This window comes from Malurus melanocephalus, unplaced genomic scaffold (genome assembly GCF_030028575.1).
Source record: "Malurus melanocephalus ecotype Western Australia unplaced genomic scaffold, MMel_1.1 scaffold_0, whole genome shotgun sequence".
Classification (NCBI taxonomy): Eukaryota; Metazoa; Chordata; class Aves; order Passeriformes; family Maluridae; genus Malurus; species Malurus melanocephalus.
The window spans coordinates 4,692,348-4,711,466 of NW_026623232.1; the positions used below are offsets into that span (position 1 = coordinate 4,692,348).

Consider the following 19,119-nt stretch of genomic DNA (forward strand, 5'->3'; position numbering starts at 1 on the left):
TTGTAACCTGGAGGTTTCTGCAGAAGCTCCRCCACGTACCTGGGAATCAAAGTCTGATGCAGTTTGGCTGTCATCTCCACAATTCACGTGAGATACTCSCGACTCTTTTCTACAGTATTTTTATAGGTTAGCTGAATAGGCTGCAAATCTTGTAACTAAATATAACAAACTATTTTCATAAAATGCAAAAATGCAAAACCATAGTTGAAACTCTTTATTTCCATACCATTTTTGAGACATRTTAAGAGGTTACAAAGCTCTTAGGATTACAGAAATGTAATCCTCCTTTCAGAACAAAACYTTGTTTAGCAAGAGAGATGTGAGTTTCAGTTACTTAGTTTGATGCTTTTACTTTGATCACATTTCAGCAATTTTGTTTTAGGGACCAATGTTAAGACTTGAATTTATTTGTTATTATATTCATGCATGTCACCTTAGTATTTGTTAAAAGRGTATGGCTTAATATATTAATTTCAAGTCAAACTTTTGTTCCTCCTTTCCTAGGGTTTCCCTTTACACTCTACATACTTAGAGATTTCTTTCTTCAGCACCATTAACTATTATTATGGAAATTGGCAATCTATTTTAGTAAATACCCTTAAAATGTATGTATTAAAATTCCAGTCCCACTGCTCCAAATATATCCATACAAAGAGGCTTTAAACCACAGACTTAGAGCATGGAAGTAATCTCCTTTCCTTCCTCTTTTAATGTGGCAAGGCATGGTGACAATATGGTTACATCACTGCTCTTTTCCATGGGGTACCCAGAGAAAGAACAGCCTCTCTAYGTCCTACACAATTAAACCTATGTAGGAACCAGTACACTGATAACAGCCTTCCTGGCACCCTCTGAGATGCTTCACCCTGTTCTCGGTGTGGAGATGGAGTCAGGAACGAGGACTGCTGCAGTACAGGGCATTCAGCCTAAACAAAGCAGTGTGAAAACCCTGGGCTACAAATTTTGAATTTAGTACTTCGTTATGATTTAAAATGTCATTATTTCAGTTTTATATCTTTGTCTATTTTGTTGGCTCTTATAGATACTATATTTCTGATTTGATGATAAAGTTGTGTTGTTACAGCGTAAGGAGAAAAGGATTGAGGTGACAAAAAGARACACAGCTTCTATATACGTAAGTGAAGAAATGATTGATAAGGAGACTGAGCAATACCGAAACATCATATCCATTTAAAACTATTTTAATYTCAAAGTGCAAAAATCTCAGAAAACGTTCCAAGTGGTAAGGATTTTTATTTTTGAAATGGTTATTAGTGTCAGGTAAAGGGAGACGACTACAGTGTGAAATACACCATTCAGGATGCGMCAGGCATTTGAGTGCTACATGCTGGCAGGTAATACCTAATCTTTCTTTCTCCAAAATCCATCTTTGATATCACAGTAATCGTAGAATTCAGATAACAGCAATTCAAAGTGATACACTGTTTAATTACAACCTTCTTCCTAACTTTGGTTGTTTTTTGGGCCAAATTAATGACCTAAATTGGTAAGATGTTGAAACACTTTCACATCATGAAACAAAGCAGATTTTTTAATATAGGAAGACTATTGCTTCTTACTAATAAGAGGAAGAAGCAAAGCTGGTAGTGAGTGAGTGAAGAATTAACATCAGAGAAAGACTTCCTTTTGAGTCTTCTCCCAAGGTAGGTCAAGTCCTGATAATTGTTTTTGTAGAAATACCTTGTTTGAAAGCATTCTACCAAATGTGTGTCTAATACAAGGTTTAGCACCCTGGGAGGCATTCTCCCTTTCCTGTGTGCTTCCATGGGAGCTGACACTAGAGGATGCATCTCTTCCATCTTTTGTATCTAATTTTAAAGCTAGTGCTTCCACCTTTTCAACTTGTTTTGTTGCCCATTAAAGAAAGGGAGACAGCCCACACAAGGGACACTTGTGAAGCCTAAGGGAGGCTGCAGCATTTGCTGGGTTGAACAAGACATGCTCTGAAAAACAGCTGGGTTGTTTTTTTCCCTTTACTAAATTCTCCCATCTCACCCCACAGCAATTCTTAGGTGTCAGCTTAAGCTATTAAATTCCTGAGGATTAACTTGGAGAATCTTGAACTAAAAAAGTCAAAGAGCTGATAGATGGATTCTTCTGCGAGCTTTTATGTTGCCACTTCCTTTCCGCTCTGTTCCTGCTTAGGTACTGCTTCCTGTTCTGTACAGATGTTCTGTTCACCCCGAGGCTCAGGCAACCTGCAGAAACAGTCTTTGTCTGATACCATAAATGGTTTGCCCCATGCATATGAAATGGGGTGCAGTTATGGGAATTCAGAGATTGAAGTCACAGTGCTTAATAAGTGCAGTGAAGATGATTTAATTTTTCTTAACACTATATTACAGAAACTGGAATGCATTCATGAACAAAGAAATCATTTTTAGTCACAGACAAAAGAGCTGAACTGCATTGTTTTTATTACCTGTGAACATCAGACTTTTCTTCCAGCATGTCAGTGGCACCCTTCCCTTTTTTCTTTACAAATTCTTCACTTAGGCCAGCCTGCTGTAGGGTGTGTCTGTAGCGACGCTCTGCTYCTTGACGAGCATCATGCTATGAAATCAAAACTTAAACAGTAAGTACATAGAACTGGGGATTCCCTTCAACAGTCAACTTGTTTTAAAGTGATCATCTGACACTCCTAATGGGGACAAGTGGACAGCAAAACTTCCTATCCAAAATTTTTGTAATCCATATAGCACAGTACCGAACTGAATACTAGGACAGTGTCTGACATCTCTTAAAGCCAGAGCTCACCTTTTCCTGCTTCAGTTCTTTTTACTTTTTCTTTCTTCCTTCTTCTGTTCTCCTCCTACCGCAGTCCAGCCTTACCAGACTAGTATACTTGTGTCTGAGTCCTAACTCTGACACTCAAAAATATCTGCAAAAAGAGTTGTGGGAAATCCTGGAAGCATGTTTGCTTGTAATTGGTAAAAACTAACAATAGTGGAGTTAATAAATGGAGCAAGCCTGTGAAATAGCTTCATATCAGCTCAGTTAAAAACCAAGAATCTTGAGTCCTATATCCCTACTGCCTCCAAATGAACCTTGCAAATTGATGTAGTCTGAGATATGGTTTTCCAGATGGACTGGCCAATTCCTAAAGATTAAGGTGTGTTCTATATGGAAGGATAGAAACCTAGTTTCAACATGAGTGAACACTATTGATAATGGTGAATTCTTACCTGTCTGGTACACAGAAAGGTTACCAATATTTATCACACTTGTGTTCTCTGCTTCAATTATCAGAACAGAAAGCCTGACCTAGGTGGATACTTTGTGTTGACAAATYTTAAATCAGCATATTGTCAATGTGTTGTCACTATGTCTCTAAGCAGCTGTAATCCCTGCGAGGACAAGGAAATGAAAGAGAAAACCCAGGGAAAAAGATACAGTACAGATTGTATCTGCACCTCGGGTGCACTACAGATTTGCAGCTGGTACTGTGTGATGGATGAGATGTGCTGAATGCAGCTGCAGACTGAAGAGCCTACAGATGATAAGAGTGATATAACCATCATTCATGTTCTTCTGTAGTAGTAGAAGTACAAAGAAAAAGTGCTTAACTGGACTGGGTTTTCAGAACAAAGTTATGCATCTCTAGACTGTAGTTCATGGTAATCAGGTACAGAATAGGTATTTATGTAATTTCTTCTGTGATGAGGCCTTGATTTTGATCAGACCATATACTGTGATTGGAGTACATASTATGAACTGGCAAACTCCTAGAAATGAGTTTGAACGTTTTTTTCAAGTGATGGGAAGGAATTAAAATTATACTTTGGTGGTTTTTCCATGTGTTATTTTGTTTGCAGTCCAGAGACTATGCAACCATTTATACCTTATCCATGAATTAATTTGAGACTACATTTTTAATGCCTATCTTACATGAAAGACAATTTATCCTATTGCCCAGAAACACTCTGGGACTTTGACCAGTTACCTTGGTGACCTGTTCGAAGAGGTATGGTCTGTTCTTGACTCGCAGCTGCATTTCTTCCAGCTCCTTTCTGTATTCTTTTGTTCTCTGTTGCATTTTTTGCCTGAAATGGAAAAATTGCCTGTCTACTATAGGTTCCCTCTGACTGTAGCCGATCAGGAATGATGAATTCTCAGTGACTGTTTCATTCTTTAAATTGCTCTGGTAATTCTCTTGATTCTGAATGCTGGGGGAAAAAACCCTACCGCTGACAAGTGCTGGACCTATTAGCAAAGCTCTTCTACTAGACTGTAAGCAAGGAAGCAGTGTTCATATTTTTAGAAAAACCTTGTCTCTTATGGGTTCTTTACCAAGTTACACATTGCAGTTGACTGGTTTGTACAAACTAGTTTCTACAAGTGTTAACCTAAAGGAAATAYGGAAGGAGTAGTGTGGAATTGTCAAGAAATCCAAATGATGGATTGAAATGGATGCAACAGCCAAAAATGGTTAGGCTAGGAATGTTTTTAGACCAAATTTGTTCTAAAGAATTATCTGATAATCCTCAGTTAGTGGAGCAAACAGTTATTTCTGTGCAGAGTAGGATACTGACCGGTTCTGTTTCAATTTCTCCTTTTGTGTTTCCTCCAGACTTTTATGAGGATCCAGTGCTTTTGCCCGGCTGTTGACAGACTTTTGCATAGCTTGACATTTCATTTTCTGTTTCTCCAGCCAATAAATTCCTTCTTTGTCCCCTTCCTTTTTGTTATCTTGGGCATGTCTATATAAAAAAAAAATTACTGATGAGCACACTGTGGACTGCCAGACCATGTGCTGACCGGGAATTTCACTTTTGTAGTCCTGTAAGGAGAAAAAGCAAAATTTCAGCCGCACAGGTGTGCAATTTCCAAATCAACTGGGAGGCAGAGCAAGACTTAGCAAAGAAAGAAGACAGTGAAACATTTAGGAAATGTATTGTTGATATAGTTGATGTGATGAGGGAAAACACTGATGTTTTTTCCTCCTTTTTGGGCAGTAGTTGTTGTACCATCTTGTAGACACACTTTTCTACCTACCTAATAGCTGATTCCCTCTTTCTAGTTGCATCTGTAATATGCACAGGAAGAGTGTTGGAGGAGAGAGAGGAAAGTCCAGGCAGAGAGTGACTTTTTTGTACTGAAACCTTGGAAAGCTTCTGAGAATCCTGAAAAAAATGAAACTTCATTCAGTGTATTTGTTCACAGAAAGTTGCTAGTACAGAATTTCCTCTGTTCTTTGTCTACTAAAGTGTATGAGAATGCAGTCATTCTTCTCTCTTCCATCAGGAGAGATTTGCATGTGGATGGGCTGAGGGACAAGGGGAAGGAGACATGATCAGAGCTATGAAAGGGTGACTGAGCCTTAGCTATCATAGCTMGTCTCTTTGTGTGGAATTTTGTTCTCTGGTTTGGCCTAGAATTCTGCAGTATTCTCAGTAGAAGGGCAGAGRTCGCAGGATATTAACTATTCATAATTAAATGCTCTAAACTTAAGAAGTTGGTATCTTGACAGGAGAAAGCAGTAGCACAGAAATACCCAGGTGTCTCACCTTGATCTTTTCATTAGCCTGCTTCTGCCTGGCATGGATATTGGAAGTTCTCAGCTTGAATGGCTTACTACGAGTTGGCTCTTTGATTTCTTGTCTCCGTACTGCTTTCCTCTGAAATGCCCAGTAAAGTTCTTCAAAATCTGGTATTGTTGGATTAATCCTTGGCTTGAAGCTGAAACTTTTGTCCTGTAAAAAGCCAAGTCTTTCCTGTTTAGTCCTGGTGGCTGTTCGGGACTGAGGCTCCCTCCGACAGTTGCTGGTATCTATAGGAGCTACGGAGCTCTCGAGCAAATCCTTTGCTCTCATTTGAATACGGATTTCCCTGTAGAGTTCAGCTTCTAATGGATCAAAAGGAAAGCAATGAGAAGAGTATGAATGACATAAAAAGCTGTGAAACGGATACCACCCAAGTCTAAACTTTCCATTACGATGGCRGCTACACACACAGGAGAGACCAAACACCCTGTGCTCTCCTCCCCCACATTTTCAGCCCCTCTCTCCTCTGCCTCCCAGAGGAAAATAATTCAAAGATGCCAGTAAAACTAAAACTCAGGCATTAATTTCTAGATATCTCTTTCACTTATTGAAGCAATAACTGAACAGGTCTTCCCCTGTTCTTAGGGGTACCAGGTAACTTGTGTCCTTTGTCTTGCAGAAGCCTTATTTGTCAAGGTTCTACTTTTCATATGGGACTTACAGTCATTATGTTGACTGTGTGGTACAAATGAGTTGTTCAAGTATACTTGTAACAGATAATGGCTTTTCTATGTCATATCCAGCAGTAATTGTCTACATTGGAAAAGCTTTTAAGTAAGGAACATTTGATGGATAGATCACATCTTGTGACAAACTTTCCAGAGAAAGAATGTGTTTTAGATTATAGCATCAAACTGAAGTCCTTCCCTGTGCAGCACTAAATATTTGTGAAAATGCACACAGCTGGCTGGGGGGTTGTTTTTTTTTTATTTTAGGGGAAAAAAAARGCAATACTGCTGTTTGCAAAATAAGGTGGTTTTGAGTCTATTTATAGGTTTTCACTGACTGAAGTATGAGATGTTCATTTCTCTTCCATTCTCATATACCAGATAGAAATAGAGCAGTGTTTTATCCTTTGCTGCCTTTTATCTTTCTAATCTATTTAGGTTAATACACCTCAACAGAATGTTTTCTGATGAAAACTGGTGTATCCTCAAGAAGAAATCACTGGGAAACAGTAGAAAAAGAGAAAAATATGAGAAAAGCCGTGAGAATTATTAAGGACTGGCTTAGTTCCCATATTCAAATGAGAAGTCTGAATTGCTTACTTCAAATTTTCAACTGCAGTGGCTTAAGCCATCCGAAAGCAAACATCAGTAACATTTCCTTGGCTGTCCTTCTGACTAGAATGGTCATGGCACCTCCTTCCCCTCTTTAAGCACTTAAGCCAGTGCAAGTGAGAAGGCAACTGGAAACATCAGAGAATGGTGGAGAGACTGGACTACTACACTGTCACTTAGAACCAAACTAATTGCCTGATTTGAGCTCAGGAAATATCTTTCTCCTCTCCTTGAGGTTCTGTGCAGCATGGATCACTTGGGTAGGAGCAMAATTGCCAGATCTATATGGACCTTGGAGATCTATGGCACTCCATCTGTCTTCATGTTTGTGCCACAAATCATCTCAGTTCCTTTAGTGTAACAAAAGGTATGGAATCCAGTACATGGAATCCCAAATTTCATGATCTGCAGCAAAATGGGTATGGAAATCTGACAAGCTCAGTGTACCAGGGTTTTCTGGGGAGTGGAACAGAACTGCTGCTGCTGACACTGATAAAGACTACTAAACTTAGGGCACCCTTCTACAAGGGTAAATAAAATGTAATGACCAGTAACACACAGGAGACTCAACAACACCAGRGGATGCAATGACACTGGCCTTATGCTCCAAGTAATGCCCTATGGGCCACGATCTTACCTCCCAGCATAGAGACAGCAAGGGACAGGCAGGAAGGTGCTTTTACAGAAAGAGCCCTGGCATGTTACCTTTCAGTTTATCTCCAAGAAGTGAGTCATAAGTAGATTTAGGAACTTTTTTACTGGCTTGCTTCTGTTTGGAGCTCTCATTTGGGGTTGCTGCTGCCAGGAATTTTTGTCTGATAGCTTCTTTCTTTTTTTCTTCCTTCTCCAGAAAACTGAAGGGCCGCTGTGTTGAAAGTAGCAGCTCCTTTCTTTTCTGTGTTGCTGCTTGCCTGCGACTCTCATTCTGCTCCATTATTTCCTGATAAAGGGGCAGAAACACATGGGCAGGTACGGGTTGTGCCCGGAATTGTTTCTGACATTCAGCTTCATCCTGGCTTTGCCTTTGGTTTCTCTGTTTGTCTAGTTCAAGAAACATGTATGATTTCATCAACTCGGACTTTTTGCGAGCTTCCCGCAGTGTCATTTTGAAAGGCTGAGGGATGGTGATGGAAGGAATCCAGGGAGATGAAGCACTTTTGGGCCTCAAGCGGGATTTAGGAAACAAGTGAGGCTTTTGCTGATCCCAGGTACTGTCCGAGGTGAGGTCGGTCAGAGAACTGGACTGCCTTTTGTTACCAGATGTATGACTAAGACAAAGACATTATGAAGGGGAAATAATTGAAATTATTAAAAAATAGACTTAAAAGAAGGGAAACACTATTGATTAAGAGAGAGAGAGACACTGCAGCCTGAGCTGGTTGTTAAAAGACAGGCCTAGGGTTTGTCATTCTCAAGCTCCATATTTTTCTTTGCTACCAAACCTTGTGACAGAGGTTTGCTTGGTTTATGTTTTCCATGTATAAAATGGAAGTTAGGCCTACTTGGCTTTGTCATGCAATTTATTATGCTGCTAGCACTATATTGCCAGAAAGGCCACAAGCAAACCAGGAAGATCTAACTTTAGGGTTATCTTGCTAATAGCTATTCAACATAAAAGACAAACACTGGRGAGGCAATAAATTATGCACATGGATGTACAAATACTAACTACCAAATACTGGCATTCCTGGGATGCTGATGGGAATGTCATTACAAGAAACTGCTTTAGTGTGATGCTTGAGAGGTTCTGCTGGAAACTTTGTAGCTGAGATGACCATATTATTGATAATAAGAAAAAAAACCACCTGAGACTATCCTGGGTCTCGTTAAAATAATAAACTTCTCATAGGATGTCTGAGGGTAATTGTGAAAGTGAGTGAAACTTAGGAGATTTTAGGGAAGGAATAAATGCAGGCAAAAGGAAGGATTGAGGTGAATTAGAGTGAACCAAGAACAGGAAAGGGCAAAAAAGGGGGGAAACAGAAGGTGCAGATCCTGTGTGAACAGAYTCCTGGTCAATACACTTGCTGGTGATTGCTGCAGTCTCTTTGTCCTTATAAACTATTTTTTTTTGTAAGAGAGTGCATGTGTGACATGCCAGTGAATGTCAAGCTGGACTAACCACAGAGAAAGACAACTAAGAGCTCGACCTTGGAAAGACCACAGCTCTGAAGACTAGACGCTGGATAGAAATGTGATCTGCTGGCACATTTTAAGCATGATTAGCTGGTGAGTGGGATGGGGATTTGTGCTGTTCATGTTTTATGTGAATGCGGCTTACGCGGGTACCCACTGACCCCATCGTCCCTGCTGTGAGTACACTTGTGGCCAGTTCTGGCACTATACACATGCATTTTCCTCCGCCTCCTCACTGTCCAGAAGCAGCAGGAATGCTGCACCCCATCCCGCCATCCTTACCGTCCATCATCATCCTACCTGAGAGCCTCCCTCAGCTTCTCACGCAGAACTTCCGCCTCCCTCCTGAAACCCTCCAGCTCCTCATCTTCTTCGAACACCCCGAGGTCATCCCATAACTTTGCCTGGCACGGTTCTCCCGGTTCTAAAGGAGACCGCCGGCCTCCCATCCCGAGAGGATGCTCCCAGCTCCTTGCCCGGCGATGGGAAACGCAGAAATCGGCGTGTTACAGCTTAAGGAGATGTCGCGTTACCTGGAAGAAATGAAATAAATCGGGAAGTGCTCGTTTCGGGGTGCGACTCCAACCCGCCCCCGCCCGGGAGCGCGGCGACCGCGCCCCTGCCCTCACCTGCGAGCCGCCGCCTCAGCCCGCCCCGCCCCTGCCCGCTCTCCACCAATCAGCGCGGCCAGCAGCGCCCACGCCCGCCCCTTTGGCCTCACGCAGCCAATCACACACGAGGCCGGCGGCACGCGCAGCCGTTGTCATGGTTTCGCGGCGCCACTTCCGCCGCCGTCAGTTCCGCGGCGATGGCGGCGCTGCGCGGGCGGGCGCTGCTGGCCCCGCTCGGAGCKCGGCTGTGGGCCGGGCCCCGCGCCCCGCTCTGCTCCCCCGCCTCCGCCCCGCCGCTCTACGATGTGGTGGTGTCGGGCGGGGGTATGGTCGGGACCGCCATGGCCGCCGTGCTGGGTAAGGCTGTGACCGGCTCGCCCGCAGTGTGAGATAACCGTGTATAGGATCTCAATGTCCAGGATCCTGCTGTGGGATCTCCTTAATCCTGGGTCCTCGTACGGCAACGCTCTAAAGTTGWCTTAAAGCTGTTTGGTGAGCTGATCAGTGATGAGTCTAGCCCCATCTGTGCGTGTACATAGTTGTTAATAGAGCCATTTCTTGGAATTCTGTAGACTGTAGTGTTTCTGTCAAATGTGCTCATCTTAACTAGCTAACGGGTAATGTCACCCATAGCTGAAAATGCTTTTTTGATCACAGAAWCATGGAATGGAAGGGACCCTAAATACARTCTAGTTCCAGCCCCTCTGCTGTGTGCAGGGACACCTTCCATAGAACAGGTTGCTCTGATCCCATCCTTTAACACCTCCAGGGTTGGGGCATTTACAATTTAGTGTCTCACCACTGTCACAGCAAAAACTTCCTCCTAATATCTAATMTAAACCTACTCTCTTTCACTTTGAATCCATTCCTCCTTGTCCCATCAGTACATGATCTYGTAAAAACGTCCCTATTTGTCTTTTTTGTGGGCTCCCTTCAGATACTGGAAGGCCACAATTCATTCACCCCTAAGCCATCTCTTTTTGAGGTTGAACAAACCCAGTTCTCTCAGCCTTTCCTTTTAAGTGAGGTGTTCTATCCTCTAAGCATTGCTATCTGATCTCAAGTTTCATTCTCTAACCGTATGTTTTAAACACTGGAATACCAAGCTAAAATGGATTTCTACTTGTTTTGTGTCATTAGGGATCCTGAGTGTAGTCGCTGCTTCTTCATTTGCAACATGGATTCAGAAGGGTGCAATAGTGACAGAAACCCAAAGAAAATAGTGCACAGAAGAGCCAAAGATTCTGAGCAATAAGTGTTTTGCAAGTATAAGGGTTTATCTTGCAAACTTATATTCTGCTTGTATTGTTAACAAGAGCACAGTGGATTTGAAACAGTACAAGGATCCCCTCCGGCAGTGATATCTAAGGCTGACAAGCAGGTCTGGGACCTCTCAGGAGATGAGGTTATTACAATGCAAATTCTAGAAAATATGCCCAGGAYGCTGCTGTCTTTACGGCTGCTGTAGCAATAAGCTCTAGATGTTGCAAGGACACTGTTTCTGTCCTCAGTACCTTCTGCATCTCTGGTGGTTGGCTGCAGCAAACGTGGCCAGCTCAGCTGCAGTGTTTTATGCTTTACTTGAGTCTTCATTTTCTTTCAGTTCTCTTTATCTGGAAGTTTAAAGTCTAAACTGCCTGTGCTATTCTACKKTCAGAATGTAAGCACAGAGCAAACATAAACATAATTAATGCAATATTATAGAGTTTCATTTTGATCTCTTCTTCCAAAAGGTGAATTTATGTTTAGGCACTGGAAAAAGTGTTCTGTGCATGGAGTAAATGTTGCAGATTTTACTTGTTAATACTATAGTAATTAATTTTCATTAAAAAAATGACACAAATGTGTATGAAAAGGTAAACTTTATGTGAAAGTAAAACACATAAYCCTTGCTTTAAGTGGAAAAGGGCTGTCCATCTCAGTAACAGGAATGTAGTCATMAAGCTTTAAAATACAAAGGTTTACCTGTCTGGTCAAAGCTTGTATTGTAAATGTATTTCTTTATTAAAGGTTGCATCTCCTCTGTCTTATTAAAAAAACTCAGATGTTACTGAGACAGAAATAGGAAATGAGACTTTTGGCAGGAGCTTTGTAACAAATAATGTATTTGCTTTTGCTTATTTTAGGGCATGACATCCACTTCCATGATAAGAAGATTGCTTTGCTGGAGGCTGGTCCTAGGAAAGAATATGATCACATGCCAGACAGTTACAGTAACAGGGTCAGTTCCATCTCCCCAGGATCAGCAACCCTCCTAAGCAGTAAGTATGATTTTGTTGTTTGCATTTTTAACATTTATATTTGAGCTGGTTTTGTTTAAGCAAAAATTCTTTTAAGCATGTGCTGTCTTACCCTAAACTCAATAGAATTATTTGCCTTTGTCTCTTAGTATTCTGCATGCTTAGTTGTAGTTATTAAATCGGCTTCTCTTGATAACAGAGATCTGTGTTCTGGTATCTTGGTCGGATTTGTTATAATATAAATATTTGTGATACTAAGTTAGTGAAAGGTTGTAAGGTGCTCTCTGCAGCACCTGGAATGTTCTGTTCATAAAAGAAACTTAGTGCTTTGTAGTCTAGTAACTTAGTCCTCAATTAATGAGCATTAATTATCATTTTAAAGACATATTTGAGCCTTGATTCCTTATGGAGAAAGAAACGTTCTATACAATAATGCCTGTGAGTTTCTGTGTCTGTTTTATTACCCAGTGATGGGATAATGAGAGTTCATGGAGAGCTCTTGTTTCTTTACTGCTGGCTTGTGTTAAGAGTAAAACAGTATGATGCTGGAGCTGTGATAGCATTGAGGCAGACCTGGCCCTGTCTGAGGATGGTGCAAGCTGAGCCTGAGGGTAGTCAGAGAAGGGTGGAGGAGAGYGTGGAGTGAGCTTCAGTTTTGTTTTGGTCTCAGTGTCACATGTGAACCTGTATCTCCATGTATTTGTGTCCTTTCTCTGTTTCAGGTTGTGGTGCCTGGGATCATGTCTGCAGCCTGAGATTCAAACCATTCCGGCGAATGCAGGTGCCTGACTTAGGGCTGCAAATATACCACGTCTGTCTACTCTGGATCTCAAAATCTTACATCAATGATACATAGATCAATGATATCATTGATCTTGCATCAGTGATACAAAGGTTTTTCTTTCTTTGGTAAAGGGCAGGTCATGCTTATATTCATTCCTGTCCCTTTTTTGTGGGTGGCAGTCCGCTCAGAAATACCTGTCCTCAGGGTCTTGATGTTACAGGCTGAAAGGTGGATTCCTAATGGAGCTGTAGATATTGAGGCATGGGTATTAGGCAGGAAATAATGGTAAAGAGTGTATTGGTTTGGCTGGGAYAGAGTTTTTTTCTCTTCATAGTAGCTTGTATGGGGCTGTRTTTAGGATTTGTGACCAGTGCTGGTAACACAGAGATGTTTTAGTTATTGCGGAGCAGTGCTTACACAGTGCCGGAGCTGTCCCTGTTTCTCACCAGTGAGCAGGCTGGGGGTGCACAAGAAGCTGGGAGGGTATACAGCTGGACAGCTGACCCTGACGAATATTCCATACCAGATGGAGGCATGCTCAGCAATAAAAGCTGAGAAAAAGAAGAAGGAAAGAAGGGAAGTTCAGAGTGAAGACATTTGTCTTCCCAAGTAASCAGCATGCTTGATGCGGCCCTACTCTTTTGGAGATGGCTGAACACCTGCCTGCCCTAGGGAAGCAGTGAATTATGTCCTTGTTTTGGTTTGCTTGCACGTGTGACTTTTGCTTTTCTTATTAAACTGTGTTTACCTGAACCCATGAGTTTTGTACTTTCACCCTTTCAGTTTTCTTCCTGATCCCAGTGCAGGGGARTGAGGAATTAACTGCGTGGGGCTGAGCTGTCTGCTAGGGTTAACCTACAGCAARGTTGTAGGGTAGCTTAATATGTCAATTATGTAACAGGAAAGTCAGGATAAAAAACTTGACTTGGAATTACTTCCTGAGCTTAAGCTAAATCATTTRATGAAATTAATTATGTGATGCTGGGAATGGACAGTAATCCAGGATGTTTCCTCTAGGTTTGTATTTCTAGATTACCGTATCATTTTGCCGTTTAGTCCCTGAAACAGAGAGCACTTCTTTACCATGTAGCTTCATGTTTTTTATTTTGTTTTTTTTTTTTTTAGGTATGGGATGCTTGTTCAGAAGCCATGATCGTTTTTGAGAAAGATGACTTAGATGACATGGGTTACATAGTGGAGAATGATGTCATTATGTCTGCTCTCACAAAGCAGYTAGATGCGGTAGCAGGTAGTGGACAACTTCCTTCATGTTTTATTTCCTGCAGGTAGCTTTCAGTTGTTGTATGTACTAAGTCTTGAGAGGGAGAAATTTGTCTAATAAGTAACTCTTGAGGAATAGACAGTTTCTGGAATTGGGAAGGAGAAATCTGTCTTCCAAAGGCTGCTCAGCAGGAAAGCACTTGCATATGTAGTTCTCCAGAACACAGTCTCTCCAAAATTAGATTTAAATCAAAGATCTGCAGCATCTTGTCCAGAGCAGGCCTGCCAGTAACAAGGGGTTGTCCAGATTTGTTCTTTCAGGGTGGCTTTAGAATTGTAGGGTCAGTTCCTAGGGTGCTGTTAAGGCATGCATGGCCTCAGCTGTTATAGCGATGTTTCCTTTTTTCCATGCTGTGACCATGGTCTTTTGTGTCCCCACCAGATAGGGTGGAGGTTTTTTACAGGAGCAGAGCAGTTGGGTACACCTGGCCCCTTCCTTCCCACAGTTGTGACACGAGCCCTTGGGTCCAAGTTGAATTAGCTGATGGACGCAGACTTCAGACCAAGCTGCTGGTAACTAAGCTCTTTATTTCAGTTGATCAGGTATTCTCTCTAACGCCAGTCCTTTCCACGGGATTTGGTTCTGATTCCATGTGTGCTGCTCCACCCATGTGGAATGCTCAAGAAAGGGGAGTGGCAACTCTGTCAGAGAGAGTGTGGGACACTGGACATAGCCTTCTCTCTGCGCGGTGCAAGGAGACACTGCTGAATTGGAGAAGAGCAGAAGGGGACACCTCTTCTGGTTTTTGGAGAGTTTTTTTTTTTTAATGAACAGACAACGTATAGATGCAGGCTGGGGTTTGTAGAGTGAAATACTGGCTTTCTAGGAGCTTCACATCTCTTCATTTTATAGATTGGTGCAGATGGTCATAACTCTATGGTCCGGAAGCAAGCTGAAATTAAGAACATGGAACATCAGTATGACCAGAGTGCTGTGGTGGCAACTCTCCATTTATCTGAGGTAAAATTCTGCTAAACTGACTCTTCCATAAGCAGCAGAACAGCTTACGAGGGTGATCTGGCTCACTGGCTTTTTTCTACTGTAGGCCACAGACAATAATGTAGCATGGCAGAGGTTCCTTCCCACTGGGCCAATTGCACTTCTTCCGGTAGGGTGACTCTGTATTTTTTTTTAATGTTTTTAAAATTTTTTGTTGTCTAGTAACTTYATTTCTGTCCACACCTTTCTCTGTTGGTTCCATCTCTTAAAAATTTGTGCATCTGCCCTTTTCTCTTCATTTATTGYTTTTCCCTCTCATTTTATCCTTGGTGTGTCCCACTTGTAACAAGTTGGGCTGAAAGCATAATTTTCAGAGGGGCTGGTGTGAGGCAGGGCAGTGGAGAAATCCTTGCTCTGAATACTTACTTTTCTCTTGATATTTACYCTTGACATTCTCTTAAACTAGCTGTCCGACACAGCCAGCTCTCTGGTCTGGTCTACATCTCATGACCATGCGTCGGAACTTCTCGCTATGGATGAGGAAAGTTTTGTGGATAGCATCAACTCTGCCTTTGTGAGTATCAGCTTCATCTGAGGAATGTATGAGGCTTTAAAAAACAGAATAGAACCTGGTAGTTTAAATAACAGTAATGGTAGAGGTGGATTCTGAACTTCTTTCCTCTGGTGAGAATGATATTGAAAAGGCACTTAGCAAAGAAAAGATGACCCCTTGGACTGAATTACGTTAGTTCTGAAAGTCACAGAAGTTGACCTAAATTTCCGGAAAGTAGGAAGAGTACGCTCATCCTAGTTGGAAATTCATATATCCTAAAATGGTGAAGATAGTTTTTTCTACTGTATATAGTTTTATCCAAGTGGTTAAAATTCTTTGGAATTTGGAACTCAGATTTTTTTTTCAGCTGTGTTCTTTTATAGGTCTCGTTTGGGTCAACTTCCAGATTTGTTTGTCTGTTTCAGTGGAGCAACATAAACCACTCTGACTTCATTGACACTGCTGGGGCCATGTTTCGTTCTGCCATTTCAGTCCTGAAGCCCTCAGGGACTGCAGTCCGTCAGCTGCCTCCAAGCGTTTCTAAAGTGGATCCAGAGAGCCGAGCCAGGTTCCCTCTTGGAATGGGGCACGCCACGGAGTATGTCCAGCACCGCGTGGCTCTGATCGGGTAAGGGCCTCAGTGGWAGCCCCTGGGTGAGTGGGGGTGGCATGTGATTAGAAATGGTGTGAGGATAGCAACTGTCAGCCAACAAATCAGATGTTAGAAATAATATGTTGTTCTAGTGTGACTTTGTCCAGATTCAGTTCATTCTGTGTGCCCTCGTGTCCTTTTGTATGAGTAGCTCTCTGCCCAGTATGTGTGCTTGCTCTGTAAATTGAAAGATAATTATTTCCCTGTTCTGGTTTGTACAGTCTAGTGAAACAATCCAGTATCTCATGCTGGATCTGTACTTCCCTAAACATTGTAGCAACCATTCTGTGCACCAGTCTGAGTTTTAAACTCACTCTTCTTGAACACAAATGACAAAAATTATTCCATGTGGGATGTCAGAGACTTTTGTATGGTGGCCTATTCAAATAGGAAAATACCTAATTTCTAATATTCTAAGGTCACATGTACTTTCATCTTTGCCACAGCTGCAGTATGGTGGTAGGTTTTAGTAATTCTTGGATGCTGTGCTACACTTCAGTGTGCTACACTTTTCATCTTTCCAACCTGTGAGYCACTCCATGCTTGGGAGCACCTCGTGCTTTATAGCTTAGTAAAATAGATGATCTTGCATTTCATACCAAGCCTTCCTTTAATTTCTCTAACTTTGCAACTCCCATATCAATATGTCTGCCTTTGTCCTTTATAGGTAAGTCTRTTCATAGAAGAACCTGATTTTGTTTCTATTTAGTGATAGCCCACTTCTCCTTCACACTCACATTTGTCCACTTTGTGCAATGTGCCATTGACAGAACTGCTGTTATGCTGAGGTCACTTACAAAAACATTAAGGCCTGTTCCACATGTGATCTGAGAGGACTTTGGCTAGTCACCTCTTTGTAATTTTTCCTTTCAGACYTGCTTTTTTGTTATCTCCCCTTTGTCTTGCTTCTTACACTGGAAAGGCAGTGAGGTAGTTCAGCATAGCATACAAGGAAGTACTGGATAAAGCTCATATGCTGCTCTAAGGTGGTTCATTGCAAAGAGGTGAGGAGTGCTACACCGATCCATTCTGGGGTTTGTCAACCATTGTGTCTTTCTTAAAGAAGRGAAATAAATTTGTCTTCTCTTGCTCCAGGGATGCAGCACACAGAGTCCACCCACTTGCAGGACAAGGTGTAAATCTGGGCTTTGGTGATATTGCATGTTTAGCTCATCACCTCAGTGCAGCAGCCTTCAATGGGAGCGATCTGGGTAAGGATCCAAGACAATGCAGTGGCAGTAAGAGGATTGGTCTTCCAGGCCTTTGCTCCTACACCAGGACAAGCAGTACTGCTGGTTAAGCATGCTCCTGTGTTTGAAGGCATAAGCTTTGTTGAAGCAAAGCTGTTCTGGTGTCCAATGGCTGTGGAGCAGTTTAAGATTCTTGGATGCAGTTTCCATCCCGCAAATCTTAAAGCTGCTATAGAAAAAATAAAGGTCTGCAGGATGTTAATTAAAGGCGTGGTGAGATGAGGAGCAGGAGCTGGTGGAAGGAGGTCTTTATGGGATAGACCATTTCTCTGTTCTCTTTGAATTGCCTGAGGAAACTGCCCTATAGATAAGATGCACCCGGTTGTTCTTCATTGCACRTCGAGTATAATAGAAGCATTCGATTATCTCTTCCAGGCTCCTTAAAGCACCTCCTTAAGTTTGAAACAGAACGCCAGAGGCACAATGTCTCCTTGATAGCTGCTACTGATATGCTAAAGAGGCTGTACTCCACCACACTGGCTCCTCTGGTGTTGCTGAGGACATGGGGATTGCAAGCAACAAATGCCCTGCCTCCTGTCAAGGTAAGGAACTCACTTCAGGAGCGTAGAAATTATCCAAAACTATTAGTGACATACACACAAAATGTAAAGATTTTCATTTGTGTCTTTTGAAATGAAACATTTTTGGTTGGCAAATACTACTTGTTTAAACTGGGGGGTTTGTGTCCTGAATGGGCCTGAGGAGTTCCTAAATAAATGGCTGAATAGTGACTGGTTTTATTCCTGCAGCACAAGAGAATATAAAGGACCTAGGTGTCTTATACTCTGTATCAGTTATTCGGAGTTAGAGGTCACCAGAAGTCTTTGGCTTTATTTTGCTATGGAATTTGGATGTCAAACCTTGTATTGTATTCCAGCAATGCACACAAAAAACAGCCCTATGAAGATGTATCTTCACTAAGACATCAGGTGACTTCACAGACACAGTTTGCAGCTCAGACTTACCTGTTTCTGTGCTGTTTTGCCTTGTGAATTGTTCCCTCGTGGGAGAAGTCCAAGTCTCTAAAATGGAAATTACCTGAGGTGGTGATGAGGAGCTTCTGTCTTAAACACAGACCCTCTGTTTGCAGCATATCTGCCTGAACTCCTCACTCTCTTGACCTAGTTGCTGGACTTTTTGTGAGGTTGCTTAAGCCCTCTGTTCTCAAAGCTCCCASGCACCAGCACATTAGATTCCTCATTTCTGGATTTCAATTTTCATTTCATTTATTCTTCACATTAAACACTGGTGTCCTGTTTCCTATGGTCACAGTTGAGACATTCCTGAGTTGAAAATCAGTACATTCCTAGGTCAGAGCAGGTACCACTGGCATAGTGTCTTCATTAAGGAAGACAATTCTGCTGCCTCAGTGCTCAGAACTCTTTTTTCTCTTTCTCTGTTTAAAAGAAAAAAACAAATTAAGACCTCTTTTCTGAGTACAGAACCTGTTGGTGACACCAGCTTTGTGCTACTTGGGAAGGAAAGGAAGGCTACAATTTTGTTAATTTTCTAGGAGAGAGGAATAATTTCTCTGCACAAGGCTAGAAAGACTGGCCAAAAACTGTTGTTCATTTATATAAAAGGAAAGGTGCCTGAAGTTTCTTTCTAGAACTTACACTTATGAATTACTTCTCTTTTTCTTCTCTTTTAGGAGCAAATCATGGCTTTTGCCAGCAAGTGATCTGTTGTTAGTCTGAATCAGCAGTTTGCCTGTGAATACATTGCCCTTAAAAGGACTGTGACTGATTTGAACCTTTGCATTGTTACTTTAATTTACAATAAAATGAAGGGATTGAGCTGTATGTTACATCATCCACTGGTTTATGCA

At 41.8% G+C, this 19,119-nt stretch overlaps 2 protein-coding genes across 2 annotated transcripts; one reads left to right on the top strand and one right to left on the bottom strand.

Moving 5' to 3' along the window:
- Positions 1–58: 58 nt before the first annotated feature.
- Positions 59–9,429, bottom strand: FAM161B (FAM161 centrosomal protein B). Its single transcript, XM_057369735.1, has 8 exons — positions 9,281–9,429; positions 7,550–8,112; positions 5,529–5,866; positions 5,017–5,144; positions 4,554–4,721; positions 3,965–4,064; positions 2,444–2,574; positions 59–2,219 (listed from the first exon to the last, which is right to left on the bottom strand). Exons 1-8 carry the CDS (start codon positions 9,427–9,429, stop codon positions 2,129–2,131), a joined length of 1,668 nt encoding a protein of 555 aa, XP_057225718.1. The 3' UTR covers positions 59–2,128.
- Positions 9,430–9,783: 354 nt separating this feature from the next.
- COQ6 (coenzyme Q6, monooxygenase) lies at positions 9,784–19,093 on the top strand. The gene is made up of 12 exons (XM_057370239.1): positions 9,784–9,948; positions 11,718–11,852; positions 12,554–12,612; positions 13,741–13,864; positions 14,279–14,409; positions 14,750–14,857; positions 14,943–15,005; positions 15,303–15,410; positions 15,815–16,017; positions 17,137–17,252; positions 17,667–17,833; positions 18,943–19,093. The coding sequence occupies exons 1-12, from the start codon at positions 9,789–9,791 to the stop codon at positions 18,970–18,972; spliced, it is 1,404 nt and encodes a 467-aa protein (XP_057226222.1). The 5' UTR covers positions 9,784–9,788; the 3' UTR covers positions 18,973–19,093.
- Positions 19,094–19,119: the final 26 nt, after the last annotated feature.